Raw genomic sequence first — 21,727 nt, 5'->3', positions numbered from 1 at the left:
TGCCAAGACAAGTACTCCCCGCTTACTGTATGAGGATATATTAGCTTATCATCACGTGATCACGCGATCAAGTGACAGATCGCGATTCGCGTGGTTGATCGGCGCCGATAGCTCCAGGCAACATCACCCACCATCGAAGTTGCAGTAACTGGACGCCAGGATGACATGAGAGAAACTCGGGGATATTGACGGACCGGCTGACTGACCATTACTCAGCTGCGATCCAGCCATGGGTGTCACCGGACTCTGGTCTGTTGTCCAACCCTGTGCTCGACCGGTCAAGCTTGAGACGCTGAATCGAAAGCGGCTTGCCGTCGACGCGTCGATTTGGATCTATCAGTTTCTCAAAGCCGTCCGAGACAAGGAAGGAAATGCGCTGCGGAATGCGCATGTGGTAGGATTCTTTCGACGCATCTGCAAGCTCCTGTACTATGGCATTAAACCGGTGTTCGTATTCGACGGAGGCGCTCCGGTTCTGAAGCGGCAGACCATCGCGGCAAGGAAAAAAAGACGAGAAGGTCGAAGGGAAGATGCAGTCAGGACGGCTGGCAAACTGCTTGCGATTCAGATACAACGTCTGGCAGAAGAGGAAAAGAAAAAACGAAAGGCTCCCGCACAACATGCGGAGCCTGAAGAGGAGATCTCCGAGCAGCCAAACTACGTGGACGAAATCTTCATGACTGAGAAAGAAAAGCGGCAAAATCGCAGGTTTCGGAAAACAGATGCATACCATCTTCCTGATCTGGACGTTTCGCTGGATCAAATGGGCGCGCCAGATGATCCCAGGATTATGTCACAAGAAGAACTTGAAGAATATGCTCGACAATTCTACTCGGGGGAGGACATTAGCGTCTACGACTTCTCGAAGATTGACTTCGACAGCCCTTTCTTTCGCAGTCTTCCGGTCACCGACCAATATAACATTCTGCATGCTGCCCGAGTTCGCAGTCGTTTACGAATGGGATATTCAAAAGAACAGTTGGACGCTATGTTTCCCGATCGCATGGCGTTTTCGAAGTTTCAGATTGAACGGGTTCGTGAGCGCAACGATCTCACTCAGCGACTGATGACCCTCAATGGAATGAATGGTGCGGATGGGCTCTCCGCTACTGGCCAACGGATTGCTGGAGAGCGAGGTAAAGAATACGTTCTTGTGAAGGATCCCGATGTTGAAGGAGGTTGGGCACTTGGTGTTGTTGGCAACAAAGCTGCTGGGCAGCGTGACAAGCCTATAGATGTCGATGATTACGGCCAGAAAGATGCTGCGCACTGGAAGGATAGAGATTCAGAAGAGGAAGACGGAGATGGTTTCGAGGATGTTCCAATCGAAGGTCTTAATCGGCTCCCCAAGATTCCTCGTCATGAAACTGGAGAAATTGAGGAAACAAAAACGCTCCCGTCGGAGTCGGAAGCGCTTAAAAATGACGGTCTCGCCGGCAAGGAGGCTGATGACTCCTTGTTCTTCCAAGAATCTTCTACGCAGAACGCGGAAACAAGGGATCTCTTCGAGGAAGCTGATGGGGAAGATGAGGATCTTCGTAGAGCGATCGCATTATCGCTGGAGAATCCATCCGACAATGATGAGTCAGCACACGACAAGTCAGTTTCGCAGGCCGCGCCTCCAATGGAGAGCACACAGCGGGACTTAACGCCTGATTCTGAGGATGACAACGATATGGACTTTAGCGCTGCCTTGAAACAGTCCAAGCGAACAATGCCCGCGGAGAAGCCCGTCTCCATGGCACCGAATATCGAGCAGTATGCATTCAGTGGGCCATTGCCATTCGAGCCCTTGAAGGTCACCAAAGGCCGGAAACCTGAGAATGCGGAGGCTGAGCCTATCCCAGAGACTGCTGGGGGATTTTTAAGGGAGGAAGCCGCCAAGGAAACAGAGAAAAAGGCCGAAAAGAAGGAGAAGAAAGAAGTTTCAATGCCACCATGGTTTGCAGGTGAGCCTTCCACCAAGGCGAACTTCGTCGACGAAGAGGAAACGGAGGCACCTCTAAGACCACGAGACAATATGTCATCTACGCATATTTTCATGGGCACTCGTAGATCTCCGGAGGTGATTGACGTGGATGAACTGCCTGATAAGAAAACTGTCATCGACCTGGACAAGGACGATGACAAGGCCGAGGTTGAAGAGCCATCCTCACAACACTCGCCTCTTACGAAGGACGTATCTGAAGCGATCCAGACACCACGTTCTCCGACCCCAAAGAGAACAAACGTGGAAATTGAAGGTTCATCGAAAAATCAGGTTTCTGATGACGAAGAGCCGTACGAATGGGAGCCTAGTGATGACGAAGAGAAAGCAGCCGCACAGTCATCAGGGAAACAAGCAGTTGGCACATCATCACGAAAGTCAGTTTCACCTGATGCGGAAGATATTGGAATATCCAGCGCAGCGGATATAAACCACTCTGTGGCCAATGATACCACCAATGCTCCTCTGTTTATCGAGGAAGAGGACAATGCTCCCGTTGACAACGACGTGGAGTTCTCTGACCCTGAAGACGAAGAGCTCATGGCACAACTTGCTGCTGAAGCGGAAGAACACGCTCGATTTGCATCTATGTTGAATAACGGTGCCATGGCTGGAAGTGCTGTAAACTTTGAGCAGGAATTGAAGCAGCTCCGGAACCAACAACGGAAGGACCGCCGCGACGCCGATGAAGTGTCCCAGATCATGATAACCGAGTGTCAGCAATTGCTTCGTCTCTTTGGTCTGCCGTACATCACGGCGCCGATGGAAGCAGAGGCGCAGTGTGCGAAGCTTGTCTCGCTGGGACTGGTAGATGGCATCATTACGGATGACAGCGACATTTTTTTGTTTGGGGGGACTCGCGTCTACAAGAATATGTTTAACCAGGGGAAATACGTGGAGTGTTACCTAACTAGCGACATGGAAAAGGAATATGCCCTGGACCGCAAGAAACTCATTCAATTTGCCCACCTGTTGGGAAGCGATTACACCGAGGGCATCCCCGGTGTTGGTCCTGTGACTGCTCTGGAAATTGTCACGGAATTTCGGGATCTCGTCGAGTTCCGAGAGTGGTGGACTCAGGTCCAGATGGGGGTCGAAATCCCAAATGACACTCACTCTGCCTTCCGCAAGAAGTTCAAGAAGCTTGTATCCAAGCTATTCTTGCCTCCCAACTTTCCCGACCCTCGCGTGGACACTGCGTATCTGGAACCTGAAGTTGACCCAGATCCATCCGAGTTTCAGTGGGGAGTACCAGATCTCGATGGATTGCGTTCGTTCCTAATGTCCACCATCGGCTGGTCCCAAGAACGAACGGACCAAGTCCTACTACCCGTCATCCGCGACATGAACCAGCGGGAGCGAGAAGGCACACAGTCCAACATCACCCGCTTTATCAGCGGAGGTCAGGGCGCTGGGGCATTCGCGCCGCGTGTGCGTTCTCAGGGTAAGAGTCGAATGGAGAAAGCGTTCAGCCGCTTGCGTGCTGAAGCCGAGACGCGCAAGCGAGGTGCCGATGGCGAGCAGTCCAACGACGGCAGTGAGGCGTCGACAACCGGCAAGAAGCGTCGGAAGGGAAAGAGCGCGGAGAAATAGCCGGTCCGTTGTGATACCAATGGTCGATATTAACTTGCTACGTACGACTGGTAGCTACTAGGCTAAACTATAAATATGCACATACCCTGGCATATTCGGGAATATCTTTGGAGTAAAAAGTTGGTATACTAGATAATGGTCGTCGAGCAGTCAATGTAACGAAGTCACAATATACAGATACTCCTTAAGCCCTAACCCAACTGGCCAGCCTAAAACTATACCTAGACACGCCCAAAGGTACTCTGTGTATCTGTAATTATTAATTCGTCCACGGCATTTCACCAAACACGAAGAGACGCCAAAGAACTACTACATTAAGCTACTTCGTTCGGCTACTCGTACTCCGTCGTAATTAACTTATTTGCCTAATTTAATATAACAGCGGCGGGTACGGCAACCATCCTACATGGAGGTACTTAATGAGATACTTAGTACGGAGTAGCAGAGAGTGGTATATACCGCAGGATTGCATTGCAACCATGCATTCATTTGTAGATGGTAGGTGATTATTTCATATCTTCGTAGTAGGTACTCGCTTCAGCCTGATTGCCATTCTAACTGAAGTAACTTGCCGGATCTTTCGCTCTTTGTTTCAAGATGTTTTAGATTAATCTATGCGCGAAAGTTTTTTTAGCTTCCGCTTAGGGTAGGGGAAGCTCGGCTTTTTGTAAGTTATTTGGAGTTTGGTTCGCAGATCGCGGCTGATCAATCTACTGAGTATCTTCCGAGACAGGTAAGACACCGTTTAAATACCGGCGGAGCAGTGATGAGGTCTTTCATTTACTTGATCTTTCGGCTTTGCAGCATATGCGTTTAGTCTAAAGACAGCGCGACAAGGTCTACAGTACGGTGAATACTCGCAGTTGTCATTACTTGCAGCAACGAGTTAAGGATTAGATTCAGATTGCCCTATGAACAAAACCTCTTAACCAAAATATGTATCTTCATTACATTATCATAACCCGGCAACTGTCCAGAGTCCCATCATCAGAAACCATTGTACCGATTCTCTAGGCTTCGTTAGCAATGGGCAGGAAGACATAATTTCAGAAATGGGTAAACATACTTATCCGCACAGCGTCAGAGCCAAGTCAATGTCAGAGCTGCAAGTCTTGACATTGGGGCCAGGCGGAACACCTTCCGGCCAATGGATCACATCGCACTCCTCCTTGGAGGGTGTGACGGTCAGGGGGCTACCCTCGAAGGGACTGCCGTAGACGGTCGACAGATCGTACCACAAGCGGGGTTCCTCGAGGGTGTAGGCGAGGATGAGCTCCGGGCTGCCGTCATAGATACCGTCCGGTCCGCGGGTAATCTTGATGGCAACACCGCCAGAGGCGGGATCGCGGTGAATCTCCTCCGACCACTCTTCGCCGGGCTTGACTTCGTGACGCTCTCCGATCGAACCGCCGACGGACCACAGCCAAACAGATTCCTCGCAGCCGTTATGGACGATAGCATCGCCAGCGGCGGCAAGGCCGACAAAGCCGGCGGCAGCAGCAATGAGGGAAGTCAGACGCATCTTGACAGAAGTTCAAATGGTTCTTCAACGGAGAAGACAATTGAGGAGCTATGAATGTATTCGATGATCTTCGAGTGAACTGATGAGGTCGAACTGCCCGCTCCTTCCTCTCCTTATATACCCGTCGCTCACAGCTTTGTGGACAGAACTCGGTGAACACTGGTTCATCATTGAGCCCGCACGGTCCACGCTGAACTGAGACATGTTGTAGCCTATTAGGCGCAATTCAATATGGACATAGATCTCAATTCCGTGGAAAATTGATGCCAGCCCAAAACAGCATCGAGCAGACTGTAGACACCGCATTTTCCGAAGTCCTTCCGGCCTTACCTAATACGAAACGTGCGCCTTGGATAGGGCACTAGCAAAGCACGGGTATCCATGGGGCTAACCCATCATGTATTAGCAACGACGAGGATCGCCAGCAGTCACGATGTCATGCCAAGACAGAGTGAGACCTCCCCAGTCGAAAACGCGGATAATGCGGGGAGCGGATCGTTTGGTCATGAATTGGCACGCGATTCGGGCGACGAACCGAGACAAATCGAGTCCATTCATCATGCGACTAACCTAACTTTGATAGTATCTGTTCTTTATGCCGGAATACGAGGGTTGTATTCCAAGTTTATTACCGTATCATCGACTTCATTGTACGAGTACACGCTGTCGTCTGACTGGATAGTTCGGGACAAGAGCTTGGTGATTGGTGGATGATTTTCAAAGTCCGTAATTGAAGTCATCCTGCCTGGTTCATCGGCAAGCCCGGTGCATGGAATCCGTAGCTATGCAATCTATGAGCAGTACATTGAAACAAAGAACTGAGTATTTTGATGATGATGAAATCGAAAAACTGCGCCCAGCGCAGTTAGCAATTGATCGATCGATCAGGTCGATCCACTAGGTACTCACTCTACCCGTGTTCCTCGTATCCAATCCCAGAGCTGAATGAGCTGTCCAAAGGTGAAGACGGCAGTCAAGCTTGCAAAGCTGTGGGGGAAGGTTGAGTAGAGTTGCGACTGGTCAGAGCAGGTTGACTAAGTTAGTGAGGGATTGAGGGCAAGGCCGCCAGTTGCCGAAGACGCCAAAAATAGCAAGTGACATGCTTTCCAAATCCACACTGCAGTTAGAGGAGCCAATCACGAACGTAAGATTCTTCAGCTTGCAGGTACCTCATCGGGAAGGAACCTTGGCGATCTCTTGTTTTTCAGTCACGGGGTCCCGGTCGAGACACATCACTCTGACGTCGAATGTTCATTTCTTCTAGCGATGGGCGTGAAAACTCTTGAAATTACAGCTCACTCCTGTGGTTGTTGACTCAGAATGACTATGAGTAGCTGATACTATCCCCGCTTCGTCAAGAGAGAATGACTCGAATCAGGAGGCAAACTTTGGGAACAGAAAACATACATGCACCAAAAGTAACTAATGGTTACTCCAACAAATACGGTTGAAGTCCCCCTTAGCCTGATATCAGTGTTTATTTTCCACTTTGAATACCTGGTAGAAATGCAAGATCTCAGTGGATAAATCTCTCCATCGTTTTTTTCAACATCAAAATAAACTTGAAGGCTGAACATGTGGATGGACTCTACGGGTTGATGCTGCGATAGATCCTGTATTCTGCACTTTACCGTATCAGTATCACGTCTTGGAATCCAATCACACAATCGATCCGGTGCAGGGTATGAGTACGAACACGACGACGCCAATCATCAGGTAGAATGCGCAACTGCAGGTCTGCAGGACTGGGAAAACCCAAAGAAACAATGCCAATCACAGACATTGAGATTGTCATTCGTTGAGCATGGTCGTGAAAGTCCTCATCCTGTTCAAGCCAAATGGATTCCAACAGATCTGTCGGCTGTCAAACGGCGACTCCGTAGATGTCAATTTGGAATAGATGAAGCTTATTACTTCTATTTTCAATCGGGCACGGAAGAAGAAATGAGGGAAGTGTCATGGGATGAGATTCTCGCATAAGCGGCATATTGACTTCCAGCAATGGTTTGCCACCCTCGTCTTCACCAAACGTGACTCTGGCATATGGGTAATTGTTAGACACATATCGTGTCTGTCCCGTTTTTGATCATGGAATTCTTCCGTCGGAAGATACTATTCGTGAACGCGGAGCAACCCTGATTGTTGAATTGGAGGGAAACGTCTCTCAACAAGCTCGACAAGCTGGACCAGGCTCGTATGCCGTAGGTACCAGATTCCCTCGTACTATGTTTCATATACGGTGGACTGCCCGGCCGCACTGCTGGAATCGCGTTTTGATTGGAAACTACACTCCCAGCTTCAAGCTCGTGGCCGCGTCCTCAATTCTCAGTCAAAGGGCAAGTGGCAGTGTATGAGTACTAGTACTGTAGTACCACCAGACAAATGAATGATAAGAGGCTTGTCGAATTGAGAGACCACATGCGCGATACATTGGCTCTTTGATGAGCAACTACGGAGTACAGAGGTAGAATGGCGAATGGTTATTCTCAGGAGCTGGCTCGGGACACGGAAGAAATTGAGCATTCTATAGTATCCTCGTGGATGGCATGTCTGATAGGAAGGACGGGAGGACTGGAGGATTGGACGGCCAACCTCAACGCACTCTATCCTAATGCGGTTTAGACAAATCTTGGAGGGTCTTCGGGCCCTTGGGTGAAGGTATTCGCGTGACTCTCGAGTTCTTTAGACGATTAAGTACCCAAGGCGACTCCGTATCAAAGGTGATAGTCAATACCAATATGCGGTCATGTGCAAGTTTCCTTGACGGGAATTTCGCCCTGCTGTTATGACGTCAGCGCCCCTCAACGAGTGAGAGTCGATCGCAATACTGGACGATGAACCACTCCAACGGCCATTCAGTGATCAGCACCCTAATGAACAATTGTATCCAGAATTTCAGGAACTGAGGGTAGCAATTGACGACGATAAGCTGTGGCTGGGAAAAGGAATCGAAGGATGTGGCTTGCAAGGAACCAGCCGCCTTATATAGTTCGCTGTTTATTGGCCACTGCCGTCGTCGCCGACGTCACCTCTCATCACCAACCCAACGCATGGTTTCCGACATCATCGAGTTGAATGCTCCAGGCTCCATTCAAAGGCACTGAGCAAGCACCATCAGATCGACACAGGAACCATCCTTCAGGTTTTCTGGCTACCTACAACAGCCCAGTGCCTTCTACATTCGAGTCCTCTTCCCACGGTTCCCTACTTCTGCGCCAACCCCACTCCCAGTCACTGCACGGGGTGCTCGGAATCATCGTCACGTCACCACTTGAGCTTCATCCGCCCCGTTAAGTCACCCGGCTTTCCGGTCCGCCCTTCCTGAGTCCTCTCTCCTACTACTCGTTTCGCTCCTGCCCTGTGAACAGCCATGCATCGCACCTACTCTATGCGCCAGTCGCGCGCACCAACGGCCTCGCAGCTTGAAAACCCTCCACCACCGCTGTCCACCACAAAGACGGGGCGTATCTTTGGGCGAGGCAACTTTAGTGAGTCGCACCCGACTTGTCTTCAATTGACCTATAGTACTCCCGGACGACAGTCGTCCAGTTGTAAATTCAGACCAATTCGCTGACTGCGATGGCTCGCCTAGGCCATGCTTTCCGGAAACAAACGGCCGGGGCCTTTGGACCTGACCTTGCCAAGAAGTTGTCCCAGCTGGTGAAGATGGAGAAGAACGTCATGCGCAGCATGGAACTAGTGGGACGCGAGCGCATGGAAGTTGCAGTATGTTAATCGAACTGTCCTGCATCGTGCCCGCGGGCCTAATCCGTTGTCTTTCCTAGCAACAATTGTCGCTCTGGGGCGAAGGCTGTGACGACGATGTCTCGGACGTAACCGACAAGCTGGGTGTGCTGATCTACGAGATTGGCGAGCTGGAAGACCAATTCGTGGATCGCTACGACCAGTACCGACTCACGATTAAAAGCATCCGTAATATTGAAGCTTCTGTGCAGCCCAGTCGAGACCGTAAGTTGGCAGAGCTCCACGATCTTGGGACTTTGAACTAACAACAGTGTGAAATAGGCAAGCAGAAGATTACAGATGAGATTGCCAAGCTGAAGTATAAGGATCCCAACTCACCACGCATCACTGTCCTAGAGCAGGAATTGGTCCGTGCCGAGGCGGAGTCCCTGGTTGCTGAGGCTCAGCTGTCGAATATCACTCGCGAGAAGGTCAAGGCGGCCTTCAACTATCAATTTGATGCGCTGCGTGAACATTGTGAAAAGATTGCCATTATTGCTGGATATGGCAAGCATTTGCTTGACCTCATCGATGACACCCCTGTGACACCCGGTGAGACGAGAGCGCCGTACGATGGCTATGAGGCGAGCAGGGCAATTATTCAGGACTGCGAGGACGCTTTGACCAATTGGGTGACGTCACGGGCCGCAGTTCGCTCGAACCTCTCCACTCGATCGCGCACTTTGTCTCAGCGCCGTCGGAACAATATGGCTAAGAACAGAGAGGACGGAGTTGACCTCTCCGGACAGGATCGATCCCTGAAGGATCGGGATTCGTGGGTCCCAGCAGATCAGCATGCCAGTTACCATGCAGACGTCGACGGAGAGGAGGGGGGCGAAGACGAAGACATCGGTAGCATTGCCCACAGCGGTGCCAATGGGGAGCAGCGCGGCCGGGGCACGGAGCGAGAGGCCGTTGCTGCATGAAAATTCAATCAAGACCTGCAGCAGCTTGGCAGATTTTCCATCCAGGTTGAACGAGCCAACTGGCGACCAACATGTCTATATGCTACGACTGCCATGATCGGACGTATTGGAATGTTATGAGGTGAAATGAAGGACTATCACGAATGCAAGACGAAGGCGTTGCTGGTGATGGGAGTGTTGGGAACTGGTTGGATTGATTCTTTCTCTTTTTGTCTTCTTCTCGAGCCGTGTAGTTACTAGCACTAATACTTAATGCCGGAGGTATGCTGCTTACCTCTGATTCTAGTCGAATGGAAGTCTATTGAGTTGAACCGTTTCGGTAGCTACCCTGTCACCCAGATCAATCGCTGATCGAGATATTCTCCACGACGTTCACCCTTACAATGCTGCATCTACAGGCACCTACCTCATAGACTTGCAGCCAATTGATGATATAAAATGATGCATGCCATTTCGAGTCGACTCCTTTCTACATACACCCCTTGAAGCAAGTAAAATGGGGAAACTAGAAACAAAAACAAGACAGTTATGTGAGTCATGCAAAAAACAGATCAATCGTGTCGGCGTGGATTAAGAAAAAAAAAGAACTTCAAAAACAATTCTTCCAGCCGCCCCTTCCCCCTTTTCCCCCGGTGACATGTAAGAAAGAAAACGCCGTATTCACCTTCCCCAGATGTTTTATTGTCGTCGTCGTCGTCGTCGTCGTCGTGAGTGGTATGAAAACTGGAATAAAGAAATGAGAGGAAAAAAAGACTTAGAAAAAAAAAAAAAAAAGCAGGTCAAGCATTCAATCACTCAATCGTCTGTCCCCACGCCCACATCTCGCCGTTGCCGGACTGGCTCACTCTGCGTCCCTTGATCCGCACTATTTTGCTGTTGCTGCAGTTTCAGAATACGGGAGGCGACATTCTCGTTCTTCTCCGTGAGGAGATTCTTGAGCCATCGGTTTTCCATCTCCAGCTGGGAAACACGTGCCTCGAGCGTGGCGTTCAACTCGGTGGTTTCCCGCACAGTGCGCTCGAGTTGCTGTTCGCGCTGTTTCTTCTTGGCGCGGAACCGTGCGCTGGCGGCGGTGTTGCGCCGTCGCTTGTCTTCCTCGGCGGCGAGGCGGGCTTGTTCCTCTGCGCTGAGGGCTCGGGCAATCTGTTGCCCCGAGGGGGCCGTGCTGTATTTTGTGCTGCCGACTCGTCCGTTGGGTGGGGAGATTGAGGAGGAGATCTCCGAGGAAGGCGTATAATGGCCCGGTGCATGGTGGTTGACTTCGTCGACGGGGTATGAAACCGGTGGGTAGACTGGCGGATTCGAGTATTGTGGCAGCATTGTCTGGTGGTGGTCGGCGGCGAGAGGATAGTTGGCGGGTGGGTTTTCATTCCCTGGGCGACGTGAGTCTCTGAACATGGTGAAGATGCCGCGGCGTCAACAAAAGATAAACAAACGGACTCAACAGAGCAGTGAGTATGGAGATCCCAAAACAGTGAAAACAAGGGAATATATATGCATCATCAGGGAGGAACACAAGGCAAAGGCCAAGGGTATGTTCCACAAAGTTTCCTGCCGTGCTGTCCGAACCACCGTTGATGATGTGCTCGAACACGACGGAATCGGCCTCCCGGCTGCAACATGGGTCTTGTGACAAATGAAACGTGCCCCGTTCATTCGACCTATTGCCATGCACTGAGGCTCAACCAATCTCTTCTTGCGATTATGGATCGCTATCGGGGAACAAGGGTCTACATCCATGCACGAGTATATCTACCCTCCAACTGCCATTTCAAGAAAAAGAGGAAGAAAAAAAAAAAGAGATTTCGCTTACCATGATGATATCTTGGTGGATAGTTCCTCAAGGAAGGATCGACAGGAACACGGTCGTCTTCCATACTATCGTAGGAACTAACAGATACTCCGCCTAATCCTTCTGTTCGATCGTAGTCCATCGCAGGCGCAGTATGCAGTGAATACCGCCGCGTATGTGACCCTGCATCCATTGGATAATGTTGTCGGCCCTCAGGCGACGGATGGTGCTGCTGGGAGAACGGTGGTAATTGCGCCGGAGCCTGGCGATTTAATGGGTGAAGCCCAGCCGAATTGACTGCGGCCTGAAATGATTGTTGCGACTGTTCTTCGGCCATGATGACGGGGAATTGGGGCTTTATTCCAGCCCTTTGCTGCTGGGAGCAGCAAACAATCCATCGTCGAGGCCACTCTTGAAGCCGTGTTCCGTATTTCGTGCGTGCCGAGGGCCATATCCCAGTTTTGGTGCAGCTGTTGCTTTAGGGCCCTCGAAATGTTTATCCTGAGCTATCTCGAGCCATCTCAATGGCTGCTCGAGGGGGTTAGCTCGATGGTTGCATAAGATGGGGAAATGTCGTGATCGCATTTCCGAGATCAGCCAATCAGAGACGAGATTTAGGGGGACTCGCGAACGCTCACGTAAGCAACTGACGGGGCGTTAACGTTAAACGGCCAAACGTCATTCTATTCTGGAACCCTTAAAGCGCAACAATGATCCATATTGCAATATTGCGTCTGTCGCGGCCCAATTCTTTTTCTCGCCCTTGTATACAACCGGGACTCTCCATACCGCTCAGGCGGTGTTTTCCGCCGCCGAAAGAGGCCGCATAAAGGAGTACTCAACGCCGCGGGGGACAGGGAAGTCATTGGTAGAGCTCAAGCATGATCCGCGACGAATCACCTCCAGCTATTTTTTCTCCGAGCATAGAGCTACGTTCCAGCTCAATGGAGATCCTGCAAGATGCGACACGCTGCTTCCCTTGGCTGGCTAGTACAATGCGGCCGCCATAATCCCCGCGTATTGAGAGTGTATTTCTGGCGACAAGCGCGATACACTTTGAGAAAGGCGTCTCAACATTTTCTCGGAGAATCTGACCATCTCCGCATCGACGGAGATTGGCATCTTGCAGCTGACTCCCATTCTCTCATCCAGTGGTGTGTCTTGAAAAGCATAACCAGCGCTGTTGTGTAAAAGATTTTGGCTGGGAGGTCCTCCATTGTCCGACGGGACTTGGCCTGGATTATCCTGTGGGAAAGGTTTTGGAGGAGTCTGCATCAAGTCCTTAACTTGGCTCTGAGGACTGTGGCAGGCGCCCATCGCGACAATTTGCCGACGGATCCGAACCGGAGTATAAAAACAATCTCTGATGATGTAAATCACAAAACCGTCAAAAGTTGCAGGCTTTTTCAACCAGCATTATGGCGAACGCCTGGCAATTTGAGACTGCCATTCTCAGGCGCGATGGATGGTGTACTGTAAGCTTGGAGTGACAACCCAGTTTCAATGATTGCAGCATTCCTAATTCAAGAAACGGCCAGCAAACCCTAGTTCACTGATCAGCGACAATCAGGTCGAATTGCTTTTGATCATCAAGTCAGTTTCTACTCTCAGTGTCGGGTGCTCAACTGCCAGTTCTCCTATGGCACTTACCATGACTCGGCTATGTAGGGGCGTATCAAGTCGGCGACGTTCCCGACATGCTCACATTTCTGTATTGTAGGCTTTCCGATCCAACTTCGAAGAGTGCTTCATCATGCGATTTGTCTGCGATTTTGTCAATTCATGTCATTCTCGCGAGTCGCGCGGCTCTAGCCCTTGGGGGTTTCTAGGTCACGTGCAACATTTCTCTCACGTGACTTTAACCAAACATTGTGTGTGGAGGCCATCCGAGCAAGCCAATCACGGCTTGTCTCGGTACTTCCGCTTTGCTCTGATAAGCAAGTGTGGAGACAAGATCTAGGAACCGATCCTGTACCGCCAATGATCAACGCACATGGCTCTATCAGGTCACCAAGCGATGTCACCATGCCAGTTAGTTCCTCTGCATATATTAAGCTCCGGGAAACATGATAAACATCGAGGCGATCGTTTTGTGCAGGAAGAATGCGTTCCGCAACCATTGTGCTCGCAGCCCTCCTGGGCAGTCCAGTGGCTGCCTCGCTCTATGGTCAGAGCAGCCTGAATCATTCCTGCGTCCTAGGTCTGTGCATCTACAATTCGCCGATCAACTCGGGAACTGACGGGAAAACCCCCCAGATGACCCCGTATGGTCCTGCTCAAAGAGAGCGACTCCAGAGAAAGTCGATTCATGCTGCTCGGAGACATTCGGCGGACTGCTTCTCGCCACGCAGTTCTGGAACACCCATACTGGTCTGGAGGATCAGGGCCAATTGCTGCCGAAGAACAGTTGGACGCTGCACGGCCTGTGGCCGGATTTCTGCAATGGGTCGTACACACAGTATTGTGATCTGAGCCGCCAGTATGATCCGGATCCGTCACCGAATACGACGACGGGAACGCCAGATGGTCTGTTATCTGCTACCAATCGGTTGCTGCGGAGAAAAGAGCAACGACTGACGCTGTCTAATGATTGCAGGCACTCCCGTTCCGCCATACAAAGGCCCGTCCATTGACAAGCTGATCGAACCGTTCGGTGCACATGACTTGCTAGACTGGATGAACAAGTAAGTTCGCTTCACCATCGGGGTACTCCTCTGCAGGGGAGAAAGAATTAATTAACACACGCAGATACTGGGTCAACCTCAATGCCCCCAACCACGACCTCTGGGCCCACGAATTCTCCAAGCACGCCACCTGCTTCTCGACCTTCGACCTTCCCTGCTACGGCCCCAAGCGGGTCGAGCACGAAGACATCCTCGACTACTTCACCACGGTCATAGCCTACTTCCGTCGCCACCCGACCTATGACTGGCTGGCGCGGGCGGGGATCCGGCCCTCGAACTCGACCCGCTACTCGCTCAAGCACATCCAGCACGCGTTGCGGCGGCAGTCTGGCGCTACGCCTTACCTCGGTTGCTCGGGCCCGCGGTTCAATGAGACGGAAGCCGGAAAGGGCTCGAAGGATAACGGGTTTACGGTGCTGACGGAGGTGTGGTATTATATGCATGTGTTGGGAAGACCGCAGGACTTGCATAGTCGGCCGGTTGATCCGTCGGGTAGTATGACGAATTGCGCAACGTCGAAGAATGCGATTTTGTATCCTGAGCGGAGTCGGGGGTCGGAGAAGGTGTTCAAGGACTAGATAAAGTGTATAGAGAGAGAGAGAGCATGTTGAATATCAAGGCAGAATCATTAATTCTGTACACAATGTGCCTAAGATGCGAAACTAAACTCTTAAAACAGATTTCCACCATAACACCCATCCCGCAATTGCAGTAATTAACCCCAACGCCTTCCAAAAGCAATCTCTCAGAAGCCCCCAAACCAAGAGATCAGGATACAAAGATGCTCTCACTCAACTCCCGAACAGAACGGCCCCAGATCCCCTGTCCGAAACCAGCCGGAACACGGAACAGTTCGCCGGTCTTTCTCTGCTTCTTACCCGTAGAGTTTGCACCCAAGCCTCTAAGGATAATGTCTCGCATCTGAGCTTCTGTTAAGCCCTTTGTACGGGATGCGTCTTTGCCGAAGCCATAGACTTTGGTGCAGGTCACATCCGTTTCCAGCTCCAGATTTTCCAATCCTGTGCCAAAGGTGCCCGCTCGTGGAGTCACTTGAAAGTCCACGTCCACACGCGCTGTTTGCGATTCTCCAGATTGGATCGGCCCAACGAGCATGCATCGTGCGCGTAGACCAGACCTTGCGGCATCATGGTTGTCAATCAGATTGCATCGAGTGACTCCGCTGAAGTCCAGCGCACGGATCTCCTCCTCCAAGCGGTGAGCAAGGTCCCAGCTGGTGGACACGAAGCGCAGGACCTGCTTGAGTGACACCTGAGATGGCTGGATCATCGCAATGCTCCTGCGGAGATGCGCCAAGATGAGAGATTTCGCGGCTGAGGGCGAGGACGACGCTGATGAAGAGCCTCGACTCCGTGGCGAGTAAGTGAGCTCTAAAGGAGTAACATTGTCAATGGCCATGTTATTTTTGAACAGCTTTGGGTATATCCGCGACTGCAATTCGTCCTTGTAGAGCATGGTCAGAATGGGTCCGGCGGGAGACTTTTGCGACGCGTTCTGAGCCGAGATGATTGACCATCCAGTCTGCTGCTCGAGCTTGCACACAGATTCTCAAATCAAAAATTAGCAACCGTTGCTCAACCGAACGGGTGCCATCGACTTACCCTTCAGCGCCTTGACTTCCTTGAGGCTCCAACCTCGGCACTCTTCCTGGATACGCTCGGCCTCGCTGATTTCATTCAGAAGCTCAGCTTTCCGTTTCGCTCCAGCGTCAAGCACGTCAACTCTCTCTTGGTATTCCTGTTGCATCGCTTGAAGTTGTTGCTTCTTCGCGGCGATCTCCGCGTCGACCGCAGCAAGTCGCTCGCGGGCCTGGCGCAGTTCTTCCTGATCGCAATTTTCAAATTCGTCAACCACCTCCTGCAGCTTCCTTGCTTCTGACTCCAAAGACGCGTGCTTCTCCACGAGGCCGGGAACAACTGCATCGAGCAACTTCTCTTGCTTGCTAAGAGCCGCATCGTCGGCTTTGACATCCTCGGCGTGACGATCTAGTCCTTCTTTGAGTCCGTCAAGAAGCTTCATGCGCCACTCATACCACATGGCCTTGCTGAGAAGTCTGGCATGTGTCTTGACGTTGCGGAATTGATTATCCATCAAAACCCGAATATCCGGTCTCGCGGTCACATATTCACGGAATAACGGCGGGTTGTCGTTGTAGGTCTCGGTTTCAATGGATCGGATGATTTGTCTTCCTTCCGAGATGTATGACTTCAGTTCACGGCAGGACTAGATTATCAATGATTGTTAGCAAACATTCACATGCAAGATACTTTCATCACTCACATGTTGATACAACTCAAGCATTGGCACTGTGCAAAGACCAGCTGCAACACAGTCTTCTAGGCTGATCTCCCCGCTAGAGGTCTGACTAGAGCGTTTCGAGTTCTGGTCAGCCCCAGGCGCGGTCGTGTGACGCCGCTTGGTCGTGTCGAGTTCCATGAAGTGAATATTTGTCATATTCAGAAAATCCTGCAAGGTGATGGGCTCCCAATCAGGTTCTCCCTCTTCCATCTCTTCTTCTCGTGGCGCCTCCGGGGGAGTTGCGCTCGGAGGCTCAACACTCTTCGAGGGGCTTGTTTGCTGGGTAACTGGGTTCCGCCGCGGGCTCAAGCTGCCCATCTTTCCTGGGGACAAAACGGCATTTCTTCGTCCCACCGTCTCATCTACCGACGGCGGAGCCGGAAGCTTGACGTTCTTCACAGGACTCGCAGGGCGACCCCGTAACCGTTTCGGTGTGTCGTCGTCCTCATCAGACTGATCGAGCTCGACAGGTCGCTTGCCCAGTATACCCTTGGCTGTCCCAACATGCAGGCTTTTTCTATTGCCCACTTTTTTCTTCTTCGGAGTCAAACTTGAGATCAATTCCCTTAGGTTGGATGTACTATCTTGGTCATTGCTTACGGAAAGGTTTCGCCCGCTTTCACGAATCTCCTCTTCCTGACGTTCCCTATCAACCTCTTCCTGGAGTTTCAAGGGATCTTCGAAGCGTAATTGCCTTAGAGGCTGCTCTTGGGGAACGAATTCATTTGCATCTTCCCCAATTGAACGGCGGCGATCCAAGATAGCAGCGACCTTTGGCGAACCGAGACCTTCCTTGTCGACTCCAAGGCCCGAAGGCCGGCGTGACCGGGGGAAAACTACAGTCGGAGTCAATTGACCCGTCTGTGCGTCAGTTTCGAACAGGCTCCGGCGCCGTGGCGTCTGGTCCTTGTTCGATGAGGTTTGATTCTTTTGTCGTAACGACCTTGGCGATGCGCTCTTTTGCGCAGCCTTGTTTGATGGGGGCGTTTTGCTAGGTGTGGTAGGACGAGAACGCCGAGGAGTCATTTGTTTTGATGGCGTCACAGGTTTCTCCGGGGTAGTCCGTCGCGAGGGGGTGAGCCGAATTGCCGGTGATTGTGCACTGGAAATCCTCTCTGCTCGTTGTATCCTAACTTCAGCCAAGCTTGGACTACCGGTTTCAGAGGCTACTGCCGCCGTACGGGGAGATGCAGTAGGCCGAGGTGGCGACGGCGATACGTTCTCTCGGAATGGGGAGCTCATCGACTGAGCAGCATCGGAGCCAGGATCTGCCAACGGCATCCCTTGTTTGCTGCTTGCAGGTGGCAGAATTCTGCCCATCGCGGTCGTGAAATCCATGCCAGCGGTATGGTCATCCTGCGACTCTTCCGTTCTCTCCGTGATTGGAGACAGTATACGGCCGACAGCTCCAGTGATTTCCATATCCATTCCTTCCCCATCATCATTGTCGGTGGCCCACTCGGAGAAGTTGCGGCCCTTCTGCTGCTTATCGCCATCCTTTTCATTGTTCGCGTCGTTGGATGGAGCAGCTGATGATTGGCTGCTGAGGACACCGCGGCCGACGACGGAAGTAAACTCCATAGTCATTTCTTCATTCTCATTGATCTCGCTCGTCCCAGCATCTGATTTGGCTGGAGAGCCTACAGCGGCAATGCCTCCAACCACATTGGTCAGTTCCATAGTTTTTTCGCCGTACACTGACTGTTCGGAAGTGGATTTGCGACGATTCGCAGCAGCATTCACCCGGCTCGCCAGAATGCGACCAACGGCGTTAGTGATATCCATACTGAGTTCCTCGTCCTCATTGAATTCATCATCTTCATTGTCACTCTTTCCCGAAATCGAGCTTCGCCTTCTTGGTGACTGAACCGAATTGACGTTTTCTTGATCATGCAGGGCGCTAATATCCTCCATATCAAAACTAATTCTTTGGCCCTTAGCAATCCATGGCTTGAATGCGCCGGTGATCTCTTGATCTGCAATCTCCATAGATGCCTCTCCATTCTCATCGTAATTAATGTTCCTTGTCCCTGCATGGCGCGAAGCCTCCTCCAGTGCCCTGTTTAGACGAGCACTTGAATCTGTGCTGTCGCCGCCGGAGGCATTCGTTTTGCTTGTCCGGGTCGTAACATCGTCGAGGCTCATAGAAGTACTTTCCCCGTCAAAATCGGTATCCATATCGGATCCCGCGTCATTTCCGGACTCCCGAGAAGGACTCTGCGTCTCACTGTCGTCCACCGAACTCCCGCTGAAAGGACTCGATGACATATCCTGCGCGCCGTAGCGAACCGGAGAGAATGAGGCGTCCGAATCCTCTTCCGACCCCGCAGATGAGGGAGAGTCTCGTGCCAACGAAGATGCACGCCGTGTTGAATTCGCGGCCGACGATGAAGTGGAGTCTTCGTTCAATTCAACCACATTCCAAGTGTGCAAGGTTGCCTCCGGCGCAAATGAAACTCGTCGGTTAGCCATAGACTTGCGACGCGCTTCCCTTTGTTCTAGAATAGCTTGTTTTTCGCGCTCTCGGCGTTCGCGCTCTTCGCGTTCTTTGGCATCGCGAAGAGGAGAAACCGCATTGAAATTGTCAAACGGGTTGTCCAGGCGATCCGTGCCTGTGACAGGGGGTTTCGACGGCGACGAGAAGTCAATCAGCGTTCCTTCGCTAGCCTGTCCCTGTGCGCCATTCCCTGCCGTTCCTCGAGACGGGCTCCGGTTCGCATTGCGCCTGCGTGTCTCATCGAAAGTTGGGATCTGTCTTGGTGGCGAGAGCGGAATACTCGGCTTCAGGATGGATTTGAGGGGAACAGCGGCCGTTGACTGACATGATCCCGTGAGTACGCAATGGAATCTCGCAAATCATGTCTCAACGTACCTTGCGCCTATTGCCATTCGAGTTTTGCAGCGCATCCAAACCGCCAGGTCCAAGACTTTTGCTGCGGGACTTCTTTTCCTTGGGCCCTGATTTGCCTACGCCCGAAGCCCCCGGGATCGTAATACCATCTGTCGTCGAATTCTCTTTATCCGCCGTAGCAGCAGCTTTGGGCACATGGGCGATCGAGCGTCGAGAGCGCACTCTGGTGGGATCCCGCGAGGCCATTGCGACCGGGTATGACGCGGCGAAGACGTAGCGCCGCGGGAAATAGTTGGTGAATTAGAAATTCATTCAATGAAGAGTCTGTGCAATGCTTTTAGGACACTATGCAACAAAACAAGATTCTTCGCGTAGTATGCGGCATTCATGGAGGAGCTCCGATGTCACTTGGCGCGTCTTTTGACCCGCAAGATGTAAACAAAGAGGACTAGCCCTAGCCGAGTGACGCTAATCCCAATTAGGACTAGCGTGTCCATCGCACAACTTCCCACAACTGAATATCCAAGCCTGCAGTCTCCGCAACAATTTCTTTTACCGTGAAGCCCGACGTCGACCTTCGAATTCGACAGCTGCCTCGCTCCTAGCTCGACCCCGTTTTCGCAGTTGTCGACATCGAGATCTGGCAGCCATGGCGACCGAGTTGACCGTCCAGTCGGAACGTGCGTTCCAGAAGCAGCCTCACATCTTCCTCAACTCGAAGGTCAAGACCAAGAGCCGCAAGGCGGGCAAGGGCCGACGATGGTACAAGGATGTCGGTCTGGGTTTCCGGACTCCCAAGACTGCCATTGAGGGGAGCTACATCGGTATGGATATGAGCTATGTGTCCGGAGTCGAATTGGAGGCGCTGCGGTGGCCTGGGGTCGCGAACCGTGTCAGAAGATTGATTGGAGATCGCAATTCGAGCCGAAAGTGAGATGTTTCGAGATTTCCTCGAAATCCTCGAAATGACACTTTGGGATAATGTCTGGAGCGAATTGTTGGGCTACACGGTTCCTATCTCAGATCGCCTGCGATCCAATTCTTCCTCCGCAAATTGTGTTGGATGCGATGCTAATTCAACAAAAGACAAGAAGTGCCCCTTCACTGGTATGGTCTCGATCCGCGGTCGTATCCTGACCGGCAAGGTTGTGTCGACCAAGATGCACCGTACGATCATTGTCCGCCGTGACTACCTTCACTACGTTCCCAAGTACGACCGATATGAGAAGCGACACAAGAACCTGGCTGCGCACGTCTCGCCGGCTTTCCGTGTCGAGGAAGGTGACATGGTCGTCGTCGGCCAGTGCCGCCCTCTCAGCAAGACTGTACGTACTCTTCGGTCTCGTCCTTTATGCGAGCGCATACTGATGTATCAACGAATAGGTCCGCTTCAACGTCCTCCGTGTCCTGCCGCGCACAGGTAAGGCTGTCAAGGCCTTCAACAAGTTCTAGATGTTCCTTGGGTGAATGGCGGAAAAGCGGATCCGGAATGTTATGGGACTCTAGAAATGGAAGTTTTATGGCAAAAGCTCAGTTTTTCATGAATGCAACCATTGTGTAGATTTTGTCCTCAAAAGCATTAGGATTCCTCTGAGAAAAAAGGGTCGCTCATTTTTGTCCCTACTCGGAGTAGACTCTGTTCCGTCTCGTAGAGGAGACTCTCTAACCCAAGTATACAAAGTATAACCTCTCAGAAATCAGACAAATCGGAGTCTCTAGTGTTAAGAGTCGTGAATAGATGCCTAACATTGGAACTGATCCGAGTGCTTTGGACAGAATCACCAACCACCACTTGACCCGTCGCTCCTGAGAAATTCACTTCTATTAGCTACCAACAGTATTGATCGTTTATGGCAGAAATCAAGCTTCTGGCTGTTGCTGTTGCTGACGGCACGTGTGGGCCACGTTGACCTGCTGGAGGCCACCTAAAGATTGAAACAGACCGCTAAGAGCGAATCAGACCCAACCTCCATACGTCAAAGTCGATCGGATCACCAACTCTCGACTCGTCCTCGTCTTCTCCCCGCAAAAGGGAGTTCTGAGGTGTTTATAAGCATTCCGAATCCACTGCCGACCTCGTTTCCGCTGCCTGCCCCCTCTAGCCTCCAAGCCCTCCGCCACACTGCGGTTTTTAAATGGCACTCGACTTCTGACCATGACTGCCGCTGGCCCAACTCAGTAAAACTCCGTCGGCGAATACCCCTCCTAGCAGCGAAATCAACCGTGCGATGGGCGCTCGATGCCCTTGTCGCACGCTTGCTGGTTACAACCGTAGTGATCCGTTGAACCTCCGCTGGCCGTGAGTGTGCACA

The 21,727-nt window shown here is 51.6% G+C and overlaps 9 protein-coding genes across 9 annotated transcripts; 6 read left to right on the top strand and 3 right to left on the bottom strand.

Moving 5' to 3' along the window:
• Positions 1–229: 229 nt before the first annotated feature.
• On the top strand, positions 230–3,580 carry VTN49DRAFT_4870 (uncharacterized protein; the record flags this gene model as incomplete). Its single annotated transcript, XM_069412864.1, has 1 exon — positions 230–3,580. One exon carries the CDS (start codon positions 230–232, stop codon positions 3,578–3,580), a length of 3,351 nt encoding a protein of 1,116 aa, XP_069266789.1.
• Positions 3,581–4,646: 1,066 nt separating this feature from the next.
• VTN49DRAFT_4869 (uncharacterized protein) lies at positions 4,647–5,102 on the bottom strand (the record flags this gene model as incomplete). Its single annotated transcript, XM_069412862.1, has 1 exon — positions 4,647–5,102. One exon carries the CDS (start codon positions 5,100–5,102, stop codon positions 4,647–4,649), a length of 456 nt encoding a protein of 151 aa, XP_069266788.1.
• Positions 5,103–8,177: 3,075 nt separating this feature from the next.
• VTN49DRAFT_4868 (uncharacterized protein) lies at positions 8,178–8,396 on the top strand (the record flags this gene model as incomplete). Its single annotated transcript, XM_069412861.1, has 1 exon — positions 8,178–8,396. One exon carries the CDS (start codon positions 8,178–8,180, stop codon positions 8,394–8,396), a length of 219 nt encoding a protein of 72 aa, XP_069266787.1.
• Positions 8,397–8,472: 76 nt separating this feature from the next.
• On the top strand, positions 8,473–9,772 carry VTN49DRAFT_4867 (uncharacterized protein; the record flags this gene model as incomplete). The annotated part of the gene is made up of 4 exons (XM_069412860.1): positions 8,473–8,590; positions 8,695–8,828; positions 8,888–9,071; positions 9,129–9,772. 4 exons carry the CDS (start codon positions 8,473–8,475, stop codon positions 9,770–9,772), a joined length of 1,080 nt encoding a protein of 359 aa, XP_069266786.1.
• Positions 9,773–10,567: 795 nt separating this feature from the next.
• Positions 10,568–11,901, bottom strand: VTN49DRAFT_4866 (uncharacterized protein; the record flags this gene model as incomplete). The annotated part of the gene is made up of 2 exons (XM_069412859.1): positions 10,568–11,145; positions 11,586–11,901. 2 exons carry the CDS (start codon positions 11,899–11,901, stop codon positions 10,568–10,570), a joined length of 894 nt encoding a protein of 297 aa, XP_069266785.1.
• A 1,766-nt stretch (positions 11,902–13,667) lies between these two features.
• Positions 13,668–14,826, top strand: VTN49DRAFT_4865 (uncharacterized protein; the record flags this gene model as incomplete). Its single annotated transcript, XM_069412858.1, has 4 exons — positions 13,668–13,764; positions 13,821–14,090; positions 14,161–14,248; positions 14,313–14,826. 4 exons carry the CDS (start codon positions 13,668–13,670, stop codon positions 14,824–14,826), a joined length of 969 nt encoding a protein of 322 aa, XP_069266784.1.
• Positions 14,827–15,016: 190 nt separating this feature from the next.
• VTN49DRAFT_4864 (uncharacterized protein) lies at positions 15,017–19,661 on the bottom strand (the record flags this gene model as incomplete). The annotated part of the gene is made up of 4 exons (XM_069412857.1): positions 15,017–15,813; positions 15,868–16,489; positions 16,547–19,381; positions 19,437–19,661. The coding sequence occupies 4 exons, from the start codon at positions 19,659–19,661 to the stop codon at positions 15,017–15,019; spliced, it is 4,479 nt and encodes a 1,492-aa protein (XP_069266783.1).
• A 403-nt stretch (positions 19,662–20,064) lies between these two features.
• On the top strand, positions 20,065–20,867 carry VTN49DRAFT_4863 (40S ribosomal protein uS17; the record flags this gene model as incomplete). Its single annotated transcript, XM_069412856.1, has 3 exons — positions 20,065–20,239; positions 20,502–20,740; positions 20,799–20,867. The coding sequence occupies 3 exons, from the start codon at positions 20,065–20,067 to the stop codon at positions 20,865–20,867; spliced, it is 483 nt and encodes a 160-aa protein (XP_069266782.1).
• A 37-nt stretch (positions 20,868–20,904) lies between these two features.
• Positions 20,905–21,701, top strand: VTN49DRAFT_4862 (uncharacterized protein; the record flags this gene model as incomplete). The annotated part of the gene is made up of 2 exons (XM_069412855.1): positions 20,905–20,972; positions 21,347–21,701. 2 exons carry the CDS (start codon positions 20,905–20,907, stop codon positions 21,699–21,701), a joined length of 423 nt encoding a protein of 140 aa, XP_069266781.1.
• Positions 21,702–21,727: the final 26 nt, after the last annotated feature.

The sequence above is a fragment of the Thermomyces lanuginosus genome (genome assembly GCF_041956635.1).
Source record: "Thermomyces lanuginosus strain ATCC 200065 unplaced genomic scaffold VTN49scaffold_32, whole genome shotgun sequence".
NCBI classification, from domain to species: Eukaryota; Fungi; Ascomycota; class Eurotiomycetes; order Eurotiales; family Trichocomaceae; genus Thermomyces; species Thermomyces lanuginosus.
The sequence above is the reverse complement of the archived record's forward strand: the minus strand, read 5'-3'. Positions and strand labels throughout refer to the sequence as shown.